This window comes from Parus major, chromosome 2 (assembly GCF_001522545.3).
Source record: "Parus major isolate Abel chromosome 2, Parus_major1.1, whole genome shotgun sequence".
NCBI lineage: Eukaryota > Metazoa > Chordata > Aves > Passeriformes > Paridae > Parus > Parus major.
Genome location: NC_031769.1, coordinates 54467220 through 54493763, shown reverse-complemented (window position 1 = coordinate 54493763; position 26544 = coordinate 54467220). Strand labels below are relative to the sequence as shown.

General features: G+C 38.6%; 1 protein-coding gene across 5 annotated transcripts in view; it reads left to right on the top strand.

The window, feature by feature from the left end:
- GOLGA4 (golgin A4) overlaps positions 1–9896 on the top strand; it is a 71797-nt gene extending 61901 nt beyond the window's left edge. For 2 of the 5 annotated variants that reach the window (XM_015618263.3, XM_015618264.3), the window contains 7 exons: positions 280–300; positions 469–537; positions 1124–1199; positions 3014–3117; positions 4784–4870; positions 7070–7133; positions 9158–9543. In XM_015618263.3, the coding sequence (XP_015473749.1) occupies positions 280–300; positions 469–537; positions 1124–1199; positions 3014–3117; positions 4784–4870; positions 7070–7099 (387 nt within the window). In that variant the 3' untranslated portion in view covers positions 7100–7133; positions 9158–9543. Of the gene's footprint in view, positions 1–279; positions 301–468; positions 538–1123; positions 1200–2791; positions 2908–3013; positions 3118–4783; positions 4871–7069; positions 7134–9157 lie in introns of those variants that run through there. The other 3 variants (XM_015618261.3, XM_015618262.3, XR_001519537.3) reach the window with 3 other exon arrangements.
- Positions 9897–26544: the final 16648 nt, after the last annotated feature.

Genomic DNA, 26544 nt, shown 5'->3' with positions numbered 1-26544 from the left:
CAGTTAAACACTTTGGAGTCTTCCATTGACTGGAGTGTCTTCTCACAGTCCTTGTTTCAACTCATGAAGCCTTCATTAAATTTTTCTCTCCTCTGCCCAACTGTGGCAGGGAAGGGTGAGTGAGCTGCTCTAATTTATTTATTTATTTGGTAATTTCAATTTTTGTCATCCTCAATGAACACACTGTATCAGAACTAGATGATTGATATTTATTTCTTCAGTGCTTGATATAGTCAGTATTTTTCATACATTTTAATTAATTTTTATTTGTTGTTGTAGGTCACGATAACAGAACTAAAGGTAAGTCTTACATGTTATTTATTTTCCTCTCTAATACTTTTGTTGTGGAGCAGTTTTAAAGCTGAAATACTGCTTATAAGTTTGTGTGTGTTAAAAGGAGAAACAGATTTATTGCAAATGTACCTATGATGTATTTTCAGCAATTTCCATGTGTGACTGTCTTTTCAGGCACAACTTGCACAGAAGACAACACTAGTCAATGATTCAAAACTGAAGGAGCAGGAATTGAAAGAGCAGGTAAGGGTGATGTTTAATAAATAAGAAGTAGTCTTGTTTGATCCTTTGTGTTTGCAGTATTAAAAGGTTTGTTCTTTTCAAATGATGATGTGGTACAAGGTACTATGAGGATAATAGACAACAAAATAGTTTTCATTCATTCTTCCTCTCAGAAGATCTGTTTACTTTTCAAGATATTCCTCTATGCCTTGAGAATAAAAATACCACATACTTGTGATACTTGTTAGCAAAGCAATTGCACAGTGAAAAAAGGAACAGTACACTATGAAATTCTGGAATTTTTTTTCAAAACTTAAACTTTTTCATGTTTAAGTACAATTTTTGGTTTATACTTTTTTATCTTTGCTTATATATATAAAATAGAAACGTGAATATACAAATAGCATCTGCTATAGATATTTTTATGTGTATATACACATGTAGAACATTGAAACAGTTTTTAATAACACAGTTTTTAATGTTTTCCTTCCTTAAAAAGCAAATGTATTTCGCTTTTATAAGAAATGATACATAGCTGGAATATTTCAGTTATGCTTATTTTAGCTGCTAGTTAACACCATTTATCATGTCAAATGTTTCCATTTAGATTCATGTACTGGAAGACCGGCTGAAACATTACGAGAAAAATATGTATGTCACATCAGTTGGAACACCATATAGAGGTAAGTACACAGTTTTCATCACAAATAAGTTTTTCATTTGTTAGAAAGATACAGTTTGGTCTAGAGAATAAAACATCACTCTTTAATATGCTTATATACACTTATGACAGCCTTGTTTTCACTTGTCCATTATAATAGAGTTGGTGGGTGATTTCAGATTACCAAATCACACAGCTTTTTGTTTGATGTTTTCTTTTTTATGTCATCTACTTAAAAGAGCTCTGTATCAGAGTTCTTAAGCTCTCTGCAGTGCAGGACCCAAGAATATCCAGTAGACAGGGGCAGAGATGGGCATACCTGCTCTGGTATGGCAGGGCACAGGCAGGAACAGGAGGTCCCAGGCTGATCTGGTATACATCCCTTGGACCCTTGGCAGGAGGTGGTAGGGCTGGGGATCCCAGGGGGGACTGGTCCCAGCCACCCAAGGCCTGTGAGCAGCCCAGGACCCAGACAGAAGCAGACTTGCACTGCTCATATGCTGTCCTTTAGGCACTGGTGGCTGGACAGTTTGGAAATAGAGTATGGGTGTATGGCCCTTCTCTCTGGTGGTATACTGTTCCTCTCAGACTCTTTTAAGGTAAGATAGAAAAATGCACAAGGAAATGAACAGGTATTGCTCACCTCCAAAAAATGTGCAGCTGTTTAGTTGAGGAGTACATACTGCATGAGACTGACGGCTCAAGCATTGAGCCTTGCTAAAGTTAGAGATGGGGGGTTTTGCCATCCTTTGCAGACCCATCTTAGCTATATGTACTCAGAAGACTTTCAAAAACCATGCTACACTTGATTTTTGCAAATTTGTGCAAATGGTCATATTTTCTCAGGATGATCTACATCTCTCATCCCCTCAGAAGGTCCATGCCTCCTCTCAAGGTGATTTGAGCCAGGGATGGGAGATGGTTGTGGGTATTCATTGCCTTCTGCTAGTTCAGGGCTGGGGAGAAATGTAATCAAGGACTTCTTCAGCATTTACTGGTAGGGAGAGAAGCAGGAAGCTTAGCATAGCATACTTCAGCTGGAAGGAACCAACATCAGTTTTGTATTTCAACTGTGTGACCACTTCAGGGCTGATGAAAAGGTAAAGTATGTTTTTAAGGGCACTGTCCAAATGCCTCTTCAATACTGACAAATGTGAGGCATCAACCACCTCTTCAAGAGGTCTGTTTCAGAGTTTGACATCCTCTTGATAAAGAAATGTTTTCTCACATCAAGTCTGAACTCCCCATGATATATGAAGGTTTCAGCCATTTTCCATGTGTCCTGGCACTGGGTACCAGGGAGAAGAGAGCCACACTTGCCTATCAGTGTGTCCTCAGGAAGCTACAGAGAGCTCTGAGGTCACCCCTTAGCCTCCATCTCTCCAGATTATACAAATCCAGACTCCTCATCTGCTTTTCAGAGGACATGCCTGCCAGCACCTTATCCAGTAGCAGAGGTACCCTCTGGGTGTGTTCATGTACCTTCACATCCTTTTTAAGTGGTGGGGCCCTGAACTGCACACAGTTCTCAAAGTGAGGCTGCACCAGTACTGAATAGGATGGGATAATCACCTCATTTGACCGACTGATGATGCTGTGTTTGATGCACTCCAGGATGAGGTTTGCCCTCTTGGCTGCCAAGGGCACATACACTGATGACTCCTGTTGCACCTCCTGCCAACCAGCACCCCCAAATGTCTTTCTGAAGGGCTGCAGTTACTCCATCCCAGGTGCAGAATATAGCATTTGTTCTTCTTTGGTTTCATGCCATTAGTGAAACTTGGATTCAGATGAATGACTTACAGCATAAATATTCTATTATTTTTGTTTACACAGATGGCAACCTTCACCATACTGACATTTCCCTGTTTGAGGAACCCACTGAGTTTGAATACTTGAGGAAAGTGCTCTTTGAATATATGATGGGTCGTGAGACAAAGGTACAGAAATTTGTATATGCTGACAGGTGATTCAGGTTAGAGTAAAGTTTAACACCCTTGCTGTATAGATGTGAAGTCCCATATCTGTGTGATTTGTTATATGCTTTTTATTTCTGACACACAGGATTCAATAGGCTTTCACATTTTTTTTCAAAGATACAATGATCCATAACTTCAAAACTTGGTCAGCCTGCCAAGATGAGTAGTAGGTGGAGGGTGTATTCACATCTCTCACCACTGTATTTATCAAGACAAAAACCTTCATGAGTAGATATGGTTTTATCGGCAAAAGTCCTGTTGGCAGTCAAACTTAATGTAAAGTTAAAGCTGGTAGGAACAATATTAGAAAAAGTGATCTTTTGATGTAACCTTGACACAAACATAAGTAACTGTTGTATTAAATAACGGTTTGTTAGTAGCTGTGTTACCAGCTGAAGATGGTGAAATACCTTTTCAGTAGCTGCTTAAAGATTTTTCATAGTATTCCCAAATCTGTGCACCTCTTAAAAGAAGTGAAAAGTGGACAGTGGGCTTCATTATTTCATCTGCTGGTTTTCTTTCAGTCATTAGATATGTTGCTGGAGGACACTGAGCTTAGTGTCTGCTCTTACCAGGATTATACAATGTAATCATGATTTTATGGATATGTCTTGAGAACTGGTTTTGTCCAGCTACACAGACTGGAAAACCATGAGCAGTGACGATTCAAATGATATAACTTTATAAAACGCTTTAAGTATGCTTGTAAAGTATTACTGTGCTTTCCACCACCACCCCCAACACAGTTCTTGAATTAAAAGAGCTATATTGTGATTTATCTTCTCGGTACAGATATTCCTTTCTCTCAACTTCTATCTTCCTGGACAAGAAGAGGGATTTTTTTTAGTCTAATTTTGTCTTGTAAGATCATTCTGGTGGCCCTTCCCTGTGCATGATTCCCTCTTGTAGTGCAGATATGTATGCTTTGTCTCAAAGGTTCTTCAGCAGTGGAATTGTTGATATCTCTGGACATGCTTCCTCTTTTATGAACAGAGTTCAAAAGAATCTGTGCAAATTATCTGGGATGTTTTGCCAACTATGAATCCTAGTAAATGATACTGGAATGTGATCAGGACATTAATGAATGCACCAGTTGGTCTACACTATTGAAGACTTCAGAGAAATGTAGAGGTTGATACGGATCTAAGAGTCAGGAATTAGTGTCATGACTTGTAATGTGTAACTTACCACATGCTTTGTAAACTACTTGACAAAGGTGTGTGTGTGTCTTTATTGGGAGGTTTTACTGTCTTGCCCTCCAGTCCAACTTTATTATTTGCCACTTGCTTAGCAGGGTATCTGCAACCAGATTGACAGATTGCTTTTTCTAGGCCTGCACTTTATCTAGTATGCTGTCTTATTAATGGACTCTTATCATTTGAGCATAGATACCATAGAACTTCCATCACAGTACAGGAGTTGAAGTTTGTGACCACGTGCAGACATTGTTTTCATATAATTCACATCATGCATATACAGTGTGAAACAAATAGTTGTATCTTACTCATTTCACTGTTTTCCATTGACATTAAAAAAATAGTATCCAGTATTATTAAATTAATTTTAAAATATTACAAAGCATTTTTGTGTATGTGGAATTATGTATTGATAACATATATCTCTTTAGACAATGGCCAAGGTTATAACAACAGTGCTGAAGTTTCCAGCAGATCAGACTCAGAAGATACTAGAACGAGAAGATGCTCGACCAATGGTAAGTTGTGTAAGTAAATCGAGTTTGTGCAAGAGGGTTAGGTTTCAAGAACAAGGAAGTAGAAACTTTTTTTATGTCTTCTTTTCCCGTGTCCACATTCAAGTGGACTCCTCTATCTTTCTAAATTAAAAAAGTAATCTGACATATTAAATATATATATAAACACATATAATATATAAAATTCATGCTCCTTAAATTCAGAATTTTCTGTGGAGTCATAGCAGTTTTTATACAAAAATATATTAAGAAACATTTTTCAGCCCTGGGATAAAATTTCTGGCAAAAGAACCTGGCATTTTGCTTATAGAATAGAAAGCTGATCATTTCCATTAGCTAAGATATGTGTGTTTGAACAGCTCCATCTTAAGTGGATATCCTAACTAGATTGGGAATTTGATTAGGTTTTGAGGTTTTTTGTGTGAGCCTGCCTTATTTCTGCACTGAAAAAGCACAAAAATAGATTAGTCCACTCTGGGTCAGGACAGATCAAAAATAAGAGTCGTCAACACTTTGGTGTTGTCTTTTTCCCCAGTTTTTTTTTTAACATTTACTTAGTATTTACTTAGCTGACCTATTTACTAGAAAGGTGAACCTGGATTTGAGAAGCAGATGGAAAAGGAGATAATATTATTTGAGCATAAGCATTTCTTTGGTATTACTGTTACTGTTTTATGTATTGGAGATACTTTTAAATAGAATAAAAACTGCAGTAATAGTCTCCTCTACATTGTATCTGGAATCAACACTGTGATCCCTCTCTTTGTGGGTCACCTTAGTGAAATATTTAGGAATTAAAGTGAGAGGAAGAACTGCATTCTGTTTCTGTCACTGACCTTGCATATATATTTATTTAGTGCTTGCAAATACAGAATAAAATAAAAATATTAATAATTTTACATTTCACTTGAAGTAGATACATTAAAGACCTGTTGGTTCACTGAAACAAACATTAAAAGTCTGTATTTTCATCTTGCAGTATCACATCTGAGGAAAGTGTTAAATACTTCAACATTTTCCTGTACACTTAGTTTGAGAGTCTTGCAATCTTAAAGATTTTAAGCACTTTGAGAGGATAAAAATATTTGATTATAGTGCAGCTCCAGTAAGATCATGCATCCTAAGCATGATTTTTTTTCTCTCTCTGACATTAAAATAGAAAGCTGAGACTTTTCTGGTTTTTTTTTGTTTTGGTAAACCAGAGTAATATTTAGGAAAGATTTTGAGAACAGAGAGATAGGCCTTGTTTTGTAGCCACTTCAGCTGTTTGATATTTAAACGTGTTCTTCCTACAACTGGCATTCACAACTTCTGAAACAAAATAAAAATTTAAATTTAATTCCTCCAAATAATTTTCATCCTTGGTATTAAATTCTGGCTAAAACAAGCAGTGGGGTTTTTTTGCAGGCTACAAGTGTTTTGATTTATTAAGGATATCATTGCTCAGAGAGCTCTTGGGTTTCACATAGCAGTCCGTTCTTGCCTCATAGCTAGCCTATGAATTTTCTCTTTTCCAAATCCACAAAGAGATTAAGTTAGACATCTAATGGAAACTCAAATATTAGGACATATTATGAAGGAAGAAGTATTTTTTCCTTCACTTTCAATGCTACTATGTTTGTTTACTGAAGCACAAATTATTCTGGGGATGAGTCTTCCACAATTCTGTTTAGAACTAAAACGTTGGAGATTTCTTTAGAAATTATTCTGTCAAGAAATATGTTTGGAGTTTTTTGGTTTTTATCTGTTGGCTGACATGGCACTTGTGTTTCTCTGTACTCAATATTGGACTGATGCAGGTATATGAAAATATCCAATGTTTAGCTCTCAGGAGCAATGAACTTCTGAAATAAAACATAAATGTGCATTTTAACATAAAGCTTTTAGGTTATTGCTAAAACATCTGTTAGTAATTTTAATGTGTAAATTATTAACTTACTGTGCTACTAGAGTGTGTGGTACTAAGTATCTGTGAGTAATTTTATACCCTCTTAGTGGGCATATATTTAACAAGTTTCTGAAAACTTGTAGCAGTTCCTGGTCAATAAACATAAGCTAATAAATGTAATCTTCAGTAGTCTGGCTTTTACTATGTAGTTGTTGTGATCTAACTGCAGCAATCTCACCCATAGATGTCCACAGAGTTCTTATTTATTAACACTACATAAAGCTATATAAGCTCTTTTCTTCCTGGCTTTGTAGTTTGCCTCCCCTCGCAGTGGTATCTTTTGAATATGCCACCAGTCTGTGCTTAGCTAGCGTGTGGGTGAGTGAAGTCTAATACATTCTTGTTTTATGTAAAATGAAATATGTTTTGTGCAATTAATGATTCCTCTGCTTTTTTTTTTCTTGCCTGCTTTCCTTCATTAAAAAACAAATTTTGGTTGTATATGCATATGATAATTTTCGTTCTCTTAAACATGTTTTGCTTTACAAAGTCAAGTTTGAAAATGGTAAATACTGATTCAAAACTAATCTTTTTGATTGACTCTAACCCTAAACAATCAAATGTTATTTCAGCCACAAAAATATCAGTTGTAGAAATAAAATCAGATTTTAAATCAATTAATATGTAATAATGAATTTTATTGTACTTGGCTTTGTTTTGTATTTTTGCATTTTCTGAGTTCTTTTTGAGTAGACAAATAAATCGGATTTGTGGGAGACATGCTGTACCACTTGAAATTAATTATTATATCTTGTAAATATAAAAATTAATTATCTTTTAAAATATTGATGAATATTCTCTGCAGAGGGTTTAGGAATGATTGCTTTTAAACATCAGTACCTTTCTGAATCACAGCCTTGGTTTGATATCAAGAGAAGCTGAAGCAGAGAGATGATGGAGAACAATTATGGGAGCTTTATGATCTCAGTATATGTCTTTCTTCAAGTTTTATTAAGCTACTTCAATTATGAATCTGCAACACTAGTTGTAGCATTACAAGAATGGAACAGCTGATGTAGGCCTAAAGGTGCAGGTTGCGTCAGACTAGCCTAGCTAAACAAGCAATACACAAGCAATAGCTGGTAGAGAGAGGACTGGGATATGGACTTACACAGGAAAAAACTTTCTGCACTTGCTGATAAACATGAGTCACTAGTGGTGTATGATATTTAATAAACTCTGCAGGTGAATTCTATAGGATATAGTTGGTTCAATTTTTTTTTTTCTCCTTTGCAACTGGAAAGCTTTGCACAGTTGCCAGGAGTTGATTCAGTGCATGTGAAGCAGTTACTATCTCTTGGCTGAAATGCAGTTGTTGGCCTGCATCACTGCCAGAGCAAAATTAATTAACTTAGGGTATTGCCATTGCCAGTTACCACAGTGCAATTGACAGGTTATCTTCCTCTCCTGCAGTCATGCAAACACAGCTTCTGACACAAAATAATACCTCTTTTAAAGGAAAATAAATGTTTCTCTAACAGTCATGGTGTTCTTTTCCATCTTTGAATACGATATTGAATGCACTTTATTGCAGTAAAAATACAGTAGAGTTTGGACTGTTTGCCAACAACCTTCACCAGTTCTGACAAAATCAGCAACTGTTTTCTCTAGTCCTTTGTTGAAAAGAATTGAGTTGATACTGATGGAACAAAGCTATTTACGACACTATTGCAGAATAGGTTGCAGAAAGTATGTTTGAAACTTACATTTTTGTCATGCTGTCTGTAATGCTGGTGTAAAAAAATTCAGGTGTTCTGAGCTGCCTTTGAAACATACCACAGAAAGGCTTGCTGATATTGACCTTAATGTCAGAAATTATTGGTTACACTTTCATAACATCCGTGAATGTATGTAAACTGTTCAGACTTCATTATTCAGTTGTAGTTGCCCACTTCATATCAAGTATTTTTGCCACATATTCTTGCATGCATATAACTTAAGGGGATGCTGACTTCATTGTGAAGGAAATTGATATTTTCCTGTAAAGGAGGCTATTTTCTAGGTCCAGAATACTGCATCCTCATTTCAATTTTCATTATAAGTGTATGCAAGAGAGTCCAACTTTGTTTTTCCTTGAATTAATATGCAGTGATGTGGTAGACTATTTTCAGTGAGACTACAGACTGTTTTGCTACACCTTCTTTTGTTTTCATCAGTTTCTCAACTGTTTTGGAATGAAATTGCTTGCTCAATTAATTTGGCGGTTTGACTTATTTGAAGTTCTTCAGTCTCCTTATTGTATTAATAAACAATGCAATTATTTTAATATTAAGAGCTTCTAAGTTGTTCTCAATGTTCTAATGTAACATTTGATCATTTCTTTTAACTTTCCATTCTTCTAGTTGTGGCTACGACCATCTTGAAGATTTTGTGTTGAGAATGTCTCATGACACTGCTGCTTAGAAATAATTTTATATCTCTGTTCCCCCTTGAGAAGGGACAAGAAGAAAAACTATTCTTCAAGGTCACAAGCAGAACAGCAAGAACCAAAACTCAGCACCACCTTTGGACTGTGAATATAATCAAAACTGCCTTGGCAGAAATGCTAATCAGGGGTTATTTGCTTATTTCTCTTCTATTGAATACTGTCTTCTATTTTGTGTTAAAGGTTATTTTTTTAAAGGAGAGAAAAGACTTTATCGTAGGAAAGAATTGCCTGCTCCTGTATCTCTATACAGGTTTTACTGGGTGTTTTTTAAAAGCTGAAATAAATGATTTGTTTCTTCTATTTATTGTTTTTATTTTTGATTGAATTGTGCAATACATTTTGGATGGATAGCGATTGAGGTGATTTTTCTGATGAACTAGGCACTCTTACTGACTATTCTCTCCTGATTTGATCTTGATTGTTTGCTAGAAGGTCACTTCTATATGCTTTTGCCTACAATAAATCCAAATTGCAGTACCTCGTTTGTTTACTCCTAGCTTTTGTACTTAACATTTTCTGGAGAAAAGGTGTGTTCCTGTAAATTGTAAATAGTTATTACATAATTGTATCATATGCTGATCTGTGACTGTTGACAGCACTAATATGAATAGAGCTGAGATGAAATAAAATTTATTTACTGTATAATTTTGGAACATCTTTGGTGTGATTTTTCTTTTAAAGGACACACCCGTTTTGTTCTTACTTGTGTTGGAGACATTGTTAGCTGAGGTATTTCCAGGCTGAAATCACTCTCACAAGAACAGCTATTCAAGTACATTAAATTGTAAGAAGTCAATGGAGACATTCAAGTTTCCAAGGGTCACAATCTGTAAAACAGATACATGGTGGGCTGAAAAGGTAGCATGAGAATGTAGCAAATAGAGAAGCTTGATTTGTAAAAGTTCTAAATTATCATAGAATCACAGTCTGCTTTGGGTTCAAAGGGACCTTAAAGATCATCTAGTTCCAACCCCCCTGCCATGGGCAGGGATACCTTTCACTAGACCAGGTTGCTCAGAGCCCTCTCCAGCCTGGCCTTGGATGCTTCCAGGGATGGGCATGCTGTTTCCAGTACCTCACCATGCTCACAATAAAGAGTTTCTTCCTAATATCTAATATAAGTCTCTCCTCTTTCGGTTTAGAACCATTCCCCTTTGTCCTATCACTATCTGCCTATGTAAAAACTTGTTCTGAAAGGCTGCAATGAGGTCTTCCTGGAGCTTTTTCTTATCCAGACTAACAACCCCAATTCTCTCATCCTGTCTTCACAGGGGAGCTGCTCCAGCCCACTGAGCATCTTTGTGGCCTCCTCTGGACCCACTCCAACAGGTCCATGTTTTTTCTTGTGCTGAGGACCCCAGATCTGGGCACAGCACTGCAGGTGGGGTCTCACGAGACAGTAGAAGGGGAAAATCACCTCCCTTGACCTGTGGCAAATCCTCTTTTGCTGCAGCCCAGGATACCATTTGCCTTCTGGGCTGTGAGTGCACATTGCCAGCTTTTTATTCACCAGTACCCCCAAGATGTTCTCCAGAGGACTGTTCTCAATGAGCTCTCCCAGTGTTCTTGTGGTCTGGACTCACTGAGGTTGCTCCCAACCAAGGTTGTAGAACTTTGCACTTAGACTTTTTAAATCTCATGAGGTTCCTATGGGCCCACTTTTCAACTTTGTCCAGGCATGGCATCCCTTCCTTGTGCCAACTGCACCACTCAGCTTTTTGTCATCTTCAAACTTGCTTGCACTCAATCCCATTGTCTGTGTCAGTGATAAAGATGTTAAAGAGTGCCAGTCCCAAGAAGAGCCTGACAGACATCTGTCATCACTGACCTCTCTCTGGACACAGAGCTATTGGCCACAACTCTTGGGCTGTGTCCATCCAGACATTTCCTTATCCACTGAATAGTCCACCCTTCAAACCCATGTCTTTCCAATTTGGAGATAAGGATGTCATGTGAGACCATCTCAAAGGCTTCACAGATATCTGGATAGATGACGTTGGTTGGTCTTTGCAGCCATTTCTTCATCAAAGTCCACCATGATGAAAAATCATGTATTTTTGAACTTTTAAATAATTCCTGTGTGGTCATTTTGGCATGTAAGTTGTGATCCTCTGAAGCGATACACAAGCATGCATAAATTTAACTTCTGGCTACAATGGTACCATATCAATAACTAACATCTGTAATGTATGTTCATTGGCCAAGATAGTTCAGGGTGATCAGGAGTATAATTTTTAACAAGTATTTGAGGGGCAGCAGTCTGCAGTGTATGAATGAGGCACAGTCCCCAGTCTCTCTCCTTCTGTTGTGTAGCAGAAAGGCATCCTCCAGACTGTCAGAGCAGCAGCCACAACTGGACTTGACACAAGTATGTTTGGCGCTGAAAAAACCTATTCCTCTCTTAGCTGGCTGAGGATTTGTGGGATTTTGTTATTGCTATCATTACAGCAGTGTAAAACATAGATTTGAGTTTCAGTTTTCCATGTAAGCTGTATGTTGTCTTAGGCTTTGGGAGCTTCACTGTAGGGATCTGTTACTTCGTCAGCAGGTATTACTTGTCCTCACAGATAGGTTATTTTTCACATTTTCTGGTTTTGTTCTTTTACCTTTCCACAAAAGAAACTAGTTAAGAACTAGTACTTTGTCAAGCATGACCTAAGTGCAGTGGAACAAACTGAAATAGTCTATTTAATATTCATATTAAACATTGGATGGACTAAATATTTTTCCCTTAAGTGAACTAAATAAAGAATCCAAAAGGGATTATAGAGTCATTGTTTTTTAAAAAAAACTAAAATCAGGTAACCATTACCCAAATTCACATTTTGAAAGTTAAATGTGTGTGTGTATATATATATATATACTCATTAGCAGTCACATAATTATTCCTTAATATAATGGGAAAGTGTGCTAAGTACAAAACTTTTCAGGCTTAAGTTTTAACTGCTTCTAGATTTTCTTACAAGAGAATATGTAAATAAGGCATTGCTTTAGATAAAGTTAAGGTGAACACATGAAAATGGGTGCTTTGCTTTGAGTATGTTTTTGTTGTTGTTGTTGGGGTGTCAAATGATGCTAGTAGTGCCAATAAAAAATTGGGCTGCCTTTTTAGCAAAGGTTAGAGGACGTTAAATTTGTTCAGACATGATTTTTAAAAGATGCATCTGCAAGAGAATGTATTTGGATCATCTTATATTGAACCATGCCTTAGTCTTATGTGCAATATATATGATATTTGTAATTTTATGAACTTATATACATGTGCACAGAAAATGTGTAGATCTGCTTATAAAAATAAGACTTAAAATGTTTATCATGGCATCCTCTAGTGTTTTAAGGATTAAACATTGTTAATTTAGATGAAAAATACCAGGGATTTTATTCATGTATTGTTTCAGTGCCTAGGCTGATATTTGCTGGCAACATACTATTTCAAACTTTTTATAAGCATTATCTATAAATCCATCCAACTTCTAGTTCTGCCATTTATAGTACCTCTTTCTGTGATCTGTACTAAAATTTATTTACTCTTCCATGTGGTATGTGGTATTTGGTTCTTTCCTCTAAAATGAGGATTTCAGACTCTGTAAACTTAAATGAATACTGAGAAGATTGGTTTGATTTTTGTAATTGAAACTCTTGCATAAATCCTATTGTCCTTCCATGTGTGCTACAGATGGAAAAAAGATACTGTTTTTCCTCTCTGGAGTTTGTTAAATTGAGAAGCTTATTTTTCATTCGCTGTTTCAAGAAAAAACAGCTCTTTTGTAAAGTCATTACAGCTTTGTATGGTCATCAATATGAACAGAAGCATAGCAGCCTCTCAACTGTGTGAGGAATATCCAGACCAAGCTACAGTGTAGCTGTTCATAGATGCTGGTCCTCAACAGTGCTACTAGTGTGGGACTTTCAAACTCTCTTTGTGTATATTCATTAAATGGCAAATTAGAAATGATAGAACAGAAGTGAGCAGTAGGTTGCATGTTCATTGTGTCTGTCCATGCTCTAGCAGTTGCTACCTTTTATTTTCTTTCTCAGGCTTTCATTCACGCTGATTCTAGTCTTCCTCTGAGTCAACAACTGAATTGGTTTCCTCTATGCACTAGAGTAATTTCAAATGAGACTTAAAGGAAGTCCATCTCTGGAGATTTATTTTGTTGTAAAACAGTGAAAGCCATTAATTCCTGCAGCGGTCACCTAATACCACACAACATACCAGAGAAGAAATAATTAAGCTTACAATAATTACATGTTATTTTATGGCTGTGCTAGCACATCATGGTACAGCAATGGATGGTAATGGAGATAAGTGTGGTGCAGGCTTGCATCTCTTGGTTGCAACTTTCAGAGCAGTCCAGGTCACCTGGTGGCCATTAGGCAAGTATTAGCTGCTTTCTGATTAGTTGAAAGTCACTTTGATGTGGCAGGTAACTTTTCAAAATGGAGACAAAGACCTATGTGTGCCTCTGGGAGCTGACCAGGTCCAGGGTGTGGAAAGCACTGTGGGTCCTGCTGCCAAACCAGGTCTGCATGCCTGTGGCAGAGATGCCTTTGCCTCATTGCCTCTGGTTGTGTCAGGATTGCTTTCATGTCCAGCATTTCTGTAAACATTTAACTTTGCTTAAAGAAAAAGGAAAAAACAGCAGAGTGTATCCCTAGTTACATGGCCCTTTTAGAAAAGTAGATCAATAAAAGGGGAAAGAAAAGAAAAAGGAGGAAAGGTGAGGTGAAAAGTTAGGGTCTTCTTTTATGGTAAAGAAAGTTGTAATTGGGCTGAGCTTCTACATTCTACTTCCCTGAAATGTGTTTTCACATGTGTCCTCACCTTGAAGCCCTGCAGTGAGTGCTATGTGCACATTATTTAAAGCACACCACACTTCAGCCCCAAGACTGCAATGTAGTTACTTGATTAAATCAAATCCAACCAAATATTTAGTACAGGAAGTGTCTAGCTCAGTTAAATGTGGATTTTTTTTTTCCCCCTCTCAACTTTAGAGGTAGCACATTCAGGACATAATGATTCTCAGGATCTTAAACTGTTCGAGGTGAAGCACAGTTTCTGTGTATTTTATGCAGGTTCTGCTAGGGTGGGACCTCATTTCTAGAATGGACTGATAGAAATGTTCCTAGATAAATACAGGATGAGCAGGAGAGATCCAGGTTGTGTGTGTACTCTTCCTCAAGGTGCAAGTATTCACATGCTTCTTAAAAAGTGTATGGAATTTGAGCTTATCTTAGAGTACTCACTCTCCTTGTTCAACCAATGAGTAAATACAAAACTGCCATGCCAGTCCCTGGGAATCTGGGTGTGCCTTTATATATGATTGTATGTATCCTACATCCACTGGGGCTTTAATGCTGGTTTTTTTAGATGTGACTAGCTCTGTACAATAATAGAGGGAAGAATGTACCCATGGCAATGGCCAACCTGAATTAGGTCTTACAAGGAGATGCGGTTGCTTTGTAGCGTGTTGCTCATGGCCACACGTAGGACCTGCTAGGTTTAGGCTTTTGAACATATGCAGATGCACTTCCTTAGTTCCTTTTAGTGGTATGAAAACTTTTTTTTTTTTTTTTTTAAAAAAAAAAAAAAGAAAATTGTGATTAGAGAGAACCTTTCTGCTTGGAGAGCTACACTTGATGTCACACCTTCTGGCTGGGTGCCTCACCTCAGTGGAGACCTCAATAAAGCAGCAGCAGGGCAAGCCAGAAATTTGGGCAGAGCCAGCAGCTTCCTCTAGGCAAGAACACTGCAGGCTGGAGAGCTACTGGGCAATAGCCACAGCCACAGCTAGCCTTTAGGTACAGGTAATCTCTCCAGCTTCTTTTTTATGTTCAGTTATTTGTTAAACATTTTATTTCAGTTGTCTTCATTGACCCTTTCCAGAGCTTGTGCATCAGTATTTCCTTGGAAATAAGTTTTTAAACAGGGAGATGGAGAGTGACTTGCAGTGAGCTGCTAGACAGCACAGGTGTGCTGTTTGTTTTATATAAAATGGAGAGACTGAACGTAAGAGGCAAATGCATGAAGTCAACAGCTTGTTTTTTAAGTTGAGAGAATGTGTGACTTTAGGGAAGCTGTAATTAATATTGACTTTAGGAAAGCTCTAATATTGACTAAAAATAGAAGTCGACTCAGGTATATTTGTAGACATCCTTCATCAGGATCTTGATGGTTTTCAGAAAGCTTTTTGTGGCAGCAGTAGTGGCATACTGTAGTTAGGGAATCAAATAAATGCAGTATATCTTATATGTCACTGCTGCTGTCAACTAATTGTGAGTGTAGTTTGTTTAATGTATTGCACTGGAATGCCTGGACTGATTTATCATATGTCGGGGCAGGCAGGGAAATTAACATCTCAACTGATCTCATGTGCTTTGTGACCAGCCCAGCCAGGCTGGTCCCAGTTTTGTTTATGATGTTGCTGAGGACAGAAGCATGGCTTACTTTCACCTGGGATATGTAGGTCTCTAGGCACTCGGAAGGAGGCTGGAGAAGCATAATATACTCTTACATTTTTCCAAAGGTTCTGTTTTTTTCTGAAATTGGAGTTGTGACTGAGCTTAGATTTTTTATTTTTGATGGAGGTGTCTATACCAAAAAAGTCTCACAGCTTGGGCACGACAGTTTCTGTTTCCATTTTGGAAGACATCCCAAGACTTTTCTAACCTTGCTAGTACCACCTTGTTGGTCTAGGAGTGTGTAACTTTGTTTTAATAGAGTGATGCTATAAGCAACTTGTTAGAAATCTGAGAGCAAACCATGGAACTGTTGCATTGACCTCCAAATTTGCTGTATTTTCTTGTTAGTCTATAGGATGGCAGAGTTGTTACTGCTGAATTCTCAGAATCTCCCTTGTAGCAGGGCCAGTCACTGAGGTATGTGAATAATGTTGCTCATAAACAAGAGAGCTGGCTGCGTTATCACACCTGCTGTGCTTCTCTCTTTACGTTATTTGCAGTGAATATCACTCTGAGGAATACAAATTCCTGGTCTTGAATTCACTGATTTAAATTTAATTATATTTGCCAAAAAATTCTATCCTGGGGGAGGGGTAGTTTGAGGGGTTCATTTTGTTTGGCTTTTTTTTTTCCTTTTTACTGTTTATTTTTTCTAAAATCACTGGCATCAAACACTATCCTTCTTGCTATCCAGATGCTCAGATTCAGTGTTTTCCACGTTATTAAGCTGGATAACTGTGCTGTTTCTGGCATATTGCAGGCCAATAGCAAGTCCTATGGAGTCCTACACAGTCCCACAGTTTATTTTTCTGAACTCTCTGTAGGTGCAATGTGCACCAAATTAAGCCATAGCATAGCAAAGAATTTACAAATAACTGGATCGCAGAAGGGCCTTTGTATCCCAGATTATTTGGTTAAAACTCAAGTTTGAGCTCACACACACAACTTCAAAAAGTATCTTCTCTGTGTAGAGAATGGGTTTGGATCTCTCAAAGATGATAAATATGTTATTGTTTGCATGAACTTTTGATACAAGGAGTGTACGATAGTTAACATGTGGAATAATAAACATTGAATGGCTGAGTAATGGATAGCAGATGTGCCAAGAATGCCAAGCAAGATATTTGAAAGCTGTGGTGTAAAGTGGACCTTTCAACAAGTGGCCAAAGCCTGTGTGACCACTAGGATCTCAGCCTAATACATTTAAAAATGAGGGATAAATCAGAAAGAAGAGATGCCATTTCAGTGTCTATATCAGTGAGATTTAATATTGTATAGAAAAATGGTGGACCACAGGATTCATCATGGGGAGAGTACTCCGTAACTTTCTCATATCTAGTACATGTTTCCCACTTGTGATTTTTCTTCTGATGCAGTCAAATAAGAAAAATGAGATAAAATCCACTTGTATTTGGCTTAAAAATTCTAAACAGTGTGTCTTCATTAAAGCTTCTGGGAGCTATTCCCTAACCTTCTGTGGATTAGATCCAGGCTGAACCTCTAAAAATGGAAATTCACTAAGAGATGAAAATCAATGGAAGCTGACTATCCATCTATCCGTCTATCTGTCCATCTATCCATCTATCCATCTATCTGTCCATCTATCCATCTATCTAATTATATACCTCATATCTCTGTCTTAAGCGGTAATTTTATAGAAAGCTAAGACATAAATTTAAGAGCATGTAAATTGGTATAATTTTTGCCTAGTCAATTCCATTAATAGATTTAAAATTAACTACATTAATAGGTTTAAAACTCTATTATTGAAAACAGAATAATTCCTGGTTTATAATAGTGTATTTGTTTTGTAGGTTTCATCATTGGTTAGTCCTTTGAGTCTGGCCACAGAATATCTAGTAGGAAGGGTTAGCTGTCTGTTAGCAGTTCCATAAACTGTTGGGATAATGTTGCTGATATACAGGCTGCAACATGGCTTTCCCTGCCCTGGAGAGTGGTAGCTTCTAGCTGTGCTTAGTGTATGAAATGTGCAGATTGAAATCAGTGGGATTTTTTCATGAGAGGTAATGCTTTCAGATTCTCATAATTTATTCTCTTCACTGCAACATTGCAGCATGTTGGTTCTCCATAGGAAATTGTCCCCTTCTCCTGGAGGTCCTCTAGAAGAAGGATCTTCTGGTGGTTTGCAACTCATATACTGTCTGAGGCTAGGCCTCAGCTGCTTAGAAAAACTGTGAAAACAATCCTTTGTGGCTCCGTATCTCAGGTACACAAATTCTTCACAGGTTGAGGTTGCTGTAGAAAGTGCAGTTTTTGTGGCGGATCTGTTCCCCCCCTGATCCTGGACAGAGAACAATAATTGGTAGGGGGGATTTGATTTATCATTTGTCTTTGATGTATTTCCCTTGATGACCTAGCACTTTTTTCAGAAGTTCCAGGGTTAGCAGTAAAGAGGTTGTCTTCTAAGAAAAAGCTCTGTTGTGAAAAGTCACAATTTCAGCACTTACCTCCATTACTAATAATCCCCATTGAAGTTATTAAAAAGATTATGGAGAGGAGTTAAAAAAAAATATCATTAATTATATTAATTGTAATGATAAATAATTATATATATATATATATTAGATTAAGAGAGGCCTCATGGAGCTGGTGTGGCAATTTCGGGAGACATGTGCTTTGCATGTGCTTTTGGAATATGTTGCCACATGGCTTATTTTTGGATTTACATATTTTTATCCACTGGTCTTTCTTATAAGTTGTACATAACAAAATAAATATCACATAGAAGAATTGATTATAGTATATTGCCAAATTAAAGTGTGTCTCCTGTTGTTATGGTGATAAAAGCTGTGATGAAATGATTAAATAATTAAAAATATCCATCAATCCCTGGGCTGTGGTAATGAGGTTCAATTTGAGTAACTGAGCATGATCTCACTAAAATAAAATTGCATAGTCACAAGTCACATAGTCACATAGTCTACCAGCGAGACTAATGCTAGTGAACAAAAAAGAAGCCTGTGTGTGTTTGACTTGCAAAGTGTGTATGTACATTTTTAAATACATAGTATATGAATATGTACAACAAAATTATTTCTGGCTGTCAGAAAATGAGAGGTGCAAACTTTGCTGACTGCTTGCTGTTAGCAGTATGAAAGCCTGAATCCCTCTTCACCCCAAACGTGCTTGGCATCAGGTCTGCCATTCAGTTCCCCTTAGGTCAATAGAGTACAAGCATGTTCTCATATTTAAGCATGTACTTAAATGAAGCACATACCCTAGCTGAATAGACTGTTGAGTAGAGGTCTGTTACATGAGTATGAAAATGCAGAGATCTGGATCTGCTAAAGAAAGAGAAAAAAAACCCCAAACCAAGTAACAAAAACTTACCTAATGGATTTTTGGTTTTTTTACTTGGTTCAGATAAAGTCCTTCACTTACTGATACACAGAATATGATAAGTGTTTTATTAATATGATGCATTTATGGCATAAATTGACTATGAATCAGTCTGAAATGAACCCCAATATAGAAAGCCAGGCCAAGTGTTTAAGTGCAGTGTTAATGCATAGTTTTCAAGAGAATAGAAAAACAGCTGGAGTACTAAAACTCGATTGCTACTGAAATAGTACAATTTAAGAAAATAAATCCTTTAAATACCTATGGAGTGACAATTGATTTTTGTATATGAGGCTCTGAAAATTCTCTTTCCATTCTATTCTTTTAACTTTTTATGAGAAGATGATTATTTTTGATTAAATCACCAGCTTCTGTACCTTCTAAGATTTGTAACAGCTTAGCCAGTTGGCATCTGGTCACTAGTGGTGTACACAGGGATCTGTGTAGGGCCCAGTCCTCTTTAATATCTTTATTAATGATCTGGATGAGGGGATTGAGTCTAGCAACAGAAAGTTCATAGACACCAGGTTGTGTTACAGTGTTGATCTGCTGGAGGGTGGAAAGTCTCTGCAAGGGCTCTGGACAGGCTGGATTGATGAACCAAGACCAATCTCATGAGGTTCAAATGCTGGGTCGTGTGCCTGGGCCACAACACTCCCAGGCAGTGCTACAGGCTGGGCACAGAGTGGCTGGAAAGCTGCCTGATGGGAAAGGACCTGGGGGTGCTGGTCAACAGCAGCTGAGCCAGCTGTGCCCTAGAGGCCAAGAAGGCCAATGGCATCCTGGCCTGTATCAGCAATAAAGTGGCCAGCAGGAGCAGGGAAGCTCAGCACGGTTGAGGTAGCACCTCAACTGCTGTGTACAGTTCCGGCCCTTCGATTCAGGAAGGATGTTGAAGTAGTGGAATAAGTCCAGAGAAGAGCAACAAAGCTCGTGAAGGGTCTGGAACACAAGTCCTGTGAAGAGTGGCTGAGGGAACTGGGGTTGTTTAGCCTGGAGAAAAGGAGGCTCATGGGTGACCTTACTGTTCTCTACAGCCAGGCAACAAGAAACAGGATGAGAGTACATAGTCCTATGTACTGCCAGGGTACGCTCAGTTTGGACATTAGGAAGAAATTCTTCACAGAAAAGGTGATTAGCTATTGGAATGGGCTGCCCAGGAGGTGGTGGAGTCACTGTCCCTGGAGATGTTTGAGGACAGACTGAATGTGGTACTCATGACCATGGTCTAGCTGACAAGGTAGTGTTCAGTCACAGGTTGGACTTGATGACCTCAGAGGTCTTTTCCAACCTAATTGATTCTCTAATCCTATCTTCCATGCAGGTGAAACTTCTAGGATTCTCAATCTGTTTGGAAAATCCTATATAGGTCTATAAAAATGGTAAGAAACAGTGGTTGAAGAGCTAACAACAGTAGATAACAGTACCAGCAAGAGAATAATTTTCTTTCTTACCTATTTACTCCAGCTGGAGGGCTACCTGCAGAAAAATAGAAGAACAGATTAGCATGAATTAAATTTATATATTATGTGAGGAGATCAGTGTAGGCACCTAACTCAGTTTTTCAGCGGCCTTAGGGTTAAACCTCCTAGTGCAGGATCAGTGGCACACAGACATGAGCATGTTTCCAACAGAAGTAATTAGTCTTGCATTTGATGCAGAAATTGAGGGTGACATCTCCTCAATCTAATGGGAATAATATAGAAAGGTATTGTTTGTACAACAGCAGTCTAGATTTTGCCTCTAAGTCTACATTTGATGTCTGACAGTCTGAAATCATACCAGTAGCTATGTAGTCAGTTCCTCTAAGTGTGGCTGTAGTAATTGATAGGCTAGTTCTCTGGAAGGCAAGTGTGATAGATTGGCTTTTAAGAAAACAAAGAGAAACCCCTAAGGGAGTTAAAACTGCTGGAGGTTGATGAGTGTTTTTCTTCTAGCCAATAACTGGCCATTTCTAAGAATTGACAGCAGTTTTAACCATTGAAAAGTGAGATCAACTTGTGAACCCTACCTTAAGATGTAAAGCCAGAGCTCTCTTGGTCCCTTTGTTTCCTGGCTGTGAAAGGTAACAGAGCTCCAGGCCTCCCGTTCCCTGCCCAGGCCATGCGGCCCGGGCCGGGGCTGGGCTGGGCCCAGCGGCTCCCGGCTGGGAGATGGGGCCTGCGGGGTTTGCCCCGGGCTCTGGCCGGGCCAGGCCGGTCCCTGGCTCGGCTGCAGTTTTTGCTGTGACTGAATTCACCAGAGACTGCCGAGTAAAGAAAGGAAAAAGCTCTTGACCTGCGGCGGGCTGAGACAGTGACCACACTCTCCAGAGCAGCCATGAGGAATCTTCTGTTGAAGACAGCTCCAGCTGCTGCTCCGGCAGAGATCACAGAACCATCTACAAAGCCTGGGCAAGATTTTAAGCCTTTCATTACTCAGATGAGACTTGCAGATTAATCCTTTTTTTTCCAGAGAAAGAGAGGAAGAGAGTGATCAACACTCTCTGGTAAAGAGACAACATAAACTATCAAAAACAGTGAAGAAAAGAATTAAGCTTCAAATGGGGAGAGAAATAAGGAGATGCTTTAATAAGCTGAAATATTCTTTTGCTAAAACTATAGAGATGGACAATAGTGTTCTGAAAAAGTCCCTTAATTCATGAAAGAGTATGTTGGAGGGGGGAATAGAGTATTTCAAAGTATGGATTTAAGCAAATGGTGAATTAGTTATGATCTTATGTGATGCTGGACCAGAAAAAGAGAAGTAATAGTTGAAGATTTGTAGCCCTTAAGAGGCAAAGAGAAAACTTCTGTTTCCAGAGAGGCTCACAGAGACAGATGAAGATAACTTCTGCCTTTGAATAACTCATCCTTAAAATGACACCCCTTGACCTCATGACCCATAACACACCTCAGAGTGATGTGAAATGGGAGGAGAGAACTGATGGCAGAGTTTTCTGTGTGGCTGGCATCAGAAAAATAGAAAACCATAGGAAAATGGTTTTCTTGTGGAAAACTCCATATATTAACAGAAGAGAACTTCTTTTTCTCTACAAAGACTGATGAAGAGACTATAGCAAAGTTAGGAATGTTTTAACCACCAAAGTTTTTTTTGTCTCTATGTTGTCATGTGAACAAGAAAATGGTTGGGTAGTAAGGAAAAAAAGAGTTCTGGAAGTTTTATTCTGGTTTCTTATAGTTTTGTTAATAAACTTTCTTTGTTCCTTTTAAGTTTTAAGCCTGTTTTGATCTTGTTCTAATCCCTATCTCGCAGCAAGAAATAATAAATAAGAAATAAGTTTTCTAGTGATTTTTTAGCTAATGCTTTTAAACCATGACAGCAAGTGAGAGTTTCCTCTTTATCCAAAATACCTTATATTGCTAATATTTTATGTACATATATAAATATTTTGGTATTTTACAATTAGTCCTTTTATGTATTACAAAGGAACACTCTCTCTGACAGCTTCAACAGTGATGAGGCCTTGAAAAGAGAGAGAAGTCTTTCCCCCTGTCCCTGCAGTGCAACGAAAGGTGGCAGCACTTCTCTCTCCTTCAATGGGAGAGGCAAGCAAGTCTTTAGAATGAAGCCACAGTGGAAGAAGAATTGAAGAGGATGCTCTTTACCTGGTAGGCAACAAGAGCTACGAGAAGTGTCTGGAAAATATCTAAGTTTGGTCTCCTGAACACTTTTTAGCTGAGTCTGTGAGTGGGTTAGATCAGAGAGTTCTGTGGGAACTGACTGAATAAGCTGCAGTATTACCATTAGGATCTGATTTACAAACAGTCACTTGTCTCCTTGTACTGAGCACTTGCCAGAGAAATACAAAGGATGCATGGGAACAATCAGCAAGGCTCACCACTGCAATGGAAAACCTTTAACAAAAGCTAAGTTAGAACCCCCTTAATACTGAGCATGTACTGACGTAAATATACGAATAATGACAGGGAGAGGCAGCAGCCTTTGTATTAACGAGATTATGGGATGTCTTCCCATTGTTACCATGTCACTGCTGATGGATGCCAGGGCGGGAGAAGGAGGTGTCATCCCATCCCCACTCAGCAGCATATCCTCTCCCCACCTGTAGCTAAGAGCAAGCAGGAGGGAGCTGGGGGCCAGGTAGAGAAATCTGCACCCAAACAAGTAGGGCTCAAAAAAGATCATCAAATAAGCTTACAGCAACTGTTGTAGGTGACTGTGGGAAGTGAAAATAAAGTTACTTGTGCATAGAAAGTGTTTCGAAATAGTAAAATTTCAACCTCAGCACTACTTCAATACAAATGCAAAGGAAGGCAAATTGTAAGTAGAATTATGTGTGAAGAATTAATTTAAAATTAAGTAAGGTATTGGTTAAAGTAAGGAAGCCAATATTACACACACATGTTTATATATGTGAGTGGGGGGGGGGGGCGGGGTTGAGTGTATTGCCTTTGAAGTGCCATTTTGGGAGGAAAAGCTTCCAGGAAGACAGCTTATCTGTTAGAGCTCACTCTTCATGAACAGAGTCTGTACACAGGTGAATCTTTAAGCAATGAAGACATGGGGCATTTGTTTTAACTTTTATTTTCTTTCCACAGTCACAACATTATTGCATTAGACTTTTTTCCTAAGCTTTGCTATTAATTAAAAGGTATTGTCAAGGGTGCTACTTCACTGTTGATTCTCAATTTACAGATAATGTTTCTAATTTATAAACTAATCTGGAGACCGAGTCTTGCCAAAATACAGTGTTTAATTAATATGGGTAGGTGTAAAGTACAAATTAGCCCTATGGCACAGGTATGGAGCTTCTCTAGATGATACAAACATCAAGGCTCACACAGTGAGAACAGAGATACAGAAGTGCTTATTTTAGCTATTCCTGGTTTGAATGGTTCCTTCACAAAGTGTTTGCACCAGGTTTTGTATTCAGTGAGGAGGAAATTCTGTGGTATATGATTTAATGTGTTCTTACCCCTTAGTTTTACCATCATATTAATTTAACTGTACATTATTATTGTCCTTGTCACTGTTGTTGGATGTCCCATTGCTTTCATAAATGGCATGCCAGAATTTTATCAGCTAAACCTACACCACTGAGGCAGTTTCTGTTTCTGTTTGGACTGACAAAATTCCTGTAGGATTAAATGATGTGAGATGACTTCAGCATCTGGATGTGCAATAAAAGAAAGAAAAGGATGGAAGTACCATATTCATAGACTTTCCCTGAATACTCTTTCTTGCAAAGAATAGAGAGCTGACATTTTTATGGACTGACAATTTTGTATATATCACTTCTAGTTTAAATAAGTCCTCCTGAGAGCACTCTACAACATGAAAGACAAGTGTTCCATTCACCTCATCTAGCTGCTTTGCTTCTCTCCTCTCTCTGGAGAAGGATGAACCCATTGCTCTCTCTAGCATATCATCCACATTTCCTTTAATTTGATTAGAGAGCTATCTGAGCACCGTTTAGTGCCCAGGTAATTAATTGAAAACCCCCAACACTTTCTTGCTTCAAAAGGCAGAGAGGTGGCTTTGTAGTGCTAATGGGATTGGATGCCATTTGTGGAATTTGCTTAATTGTGATGTATTGACTTTCTGCCTAAATCAGATTACTTTTATCCATATTGATTGCACAGTTATAAAATCCCAGTGAAAATCTTTGTATTAAATGTTATAAATCTCCCTACTAATATGACGTAAATGCCCTGCAGTTTTCACTTGATGCACCAATAATAAATCAGTTCTTGCAGTTCGATCATGCACCCAAGGCTGAAGTTACTGATGAAGTAAGTTTCCCTTTTTATTTGATAGTCACCATTGTGCCACTCAGATTTGACTGGAAAATTTTCACTTCTCCATAACCCTGTCAAGGAAATCTCACTCTACTCTAACCTTTTCACAAGCCACCTTGAACAATAACACTAAATAATTATACCACTAAGCTTCACACAGCCAATATAAAACACCTTGGTGACTGGAAACATCCACTCCTCTATTGATTTTTTTTCACCACCAAATTCTGTAATTATTACTTCTCTATTTAACCTGTCCCTGAAAATTTCTATGTGAATGTTTGCTTTCTGGCATCACAGTCAACATCAAAAATGGCAGTTTCAAAACAGCAACATATTCATGTGGCATTTGCTTTGAAGGTGATGCTCAAAAGCAGTGATTGTGATCAATCCTCTTTGTCATGAGGAAGCTCCCTTGCAGAAACAAGCTATGCTTCTGAAAGAGCCACATGGATCTCCTGAAACAGCTTACCACAGAATTCCCTCCTCACTGAACACAAATCCTGGTGCAAACCCTTTGCAGAAAAAGAATTACTCTTTCACCAGGAGCTTCCTTCACCGAAAGAAGATTCAACCTGCAAGAGTGTTTTTCTATGACAGCTTTCCAAGAGCCTCAACATGCTCTTCCCTGGAGATTACTCAGAAGCAAATTCCCCATTAGCCATTGTGTGCATATGCAAGAGGTACTGGACCTGGCTGCAAATCTCCAGAGACCTGCCACAAGTGGCATTCAGTACCAGAATTCCTGGCCCCTCTACTCTTGTGTCTGGAGACTACTCTAGTCTTGTGGACTTACTCTGCTTCTCCTGGTGCACCTTCTTATGGATGAGGGGTGTACTAGGAGTGAAATATTCAAAGCCGAGGCTAACAGAAACATACAAAAGTCACAATTACCTGTGAGAAACTATTTATCCTCTGAGATTCTGGGCTTGATTCTCAAGAAGGATCTAAACACATGAATAAAATATATTGCTTTTTACTTTAATAAAAGGATGGGTTCTGTGGGCCCAAGGGTTTTCTAGTGCATAACCCTCCTCCCCTTCTACAGAGTGATAATCTCCTTGTCTTATCCTCTGAAGCAGACTGTTTTCTTCTTGCCTTTACTCTTGTTCATCTATTAGTGCGTTTGACTGATTATTTTTACTCTCAGATGGTCAAACTTTTCAAGTATTAGAACAATTATTTTCAGCTTTTACCTAGCCACGAAGGTTGCTGCTTCTTTTTCAGACCTGAAGTACTTCTGCCGTAAAACAATGGTCTGACTTTTTTATCCGAAGTATTTTCATTTCTGCTGCCCTGAAAAAAGTACACCGCCTCTTCTCATGGCTTCCCTTTTCCCAAGAAAATCTTCCGTGCGCTTCCCGATGCAAAATCACATCTTTCTGCCGTCACTCACGAAGCGTTCCTCTCCGAGTGCCAAATTCAAGCAGGGCTGATAGCCTCAAACTAATGGAAGTCGGGACCGATTCCTCCACGTCTTCCTGCCCTAAACTTTGTGATTTCCCTGTTCCCCCTCCAGGCGCCCACCGGGGGAGGGGCTGCGCGACAACGGCAGTAGGTGGAAGAATGAAAGGAAGCCATAGCTGACAGGCAGTTTCATGGGGGAGAGAGGCACCCCGAGGGGTGTCTGCGGGAGACGCGCGGGTGCCGTGCCGGGAGGAGCCGGGCGGCGGGGCCGAGGAGCGGAGCGTTCGGGACCGGCGGGCTCGGGCGGGGCGCG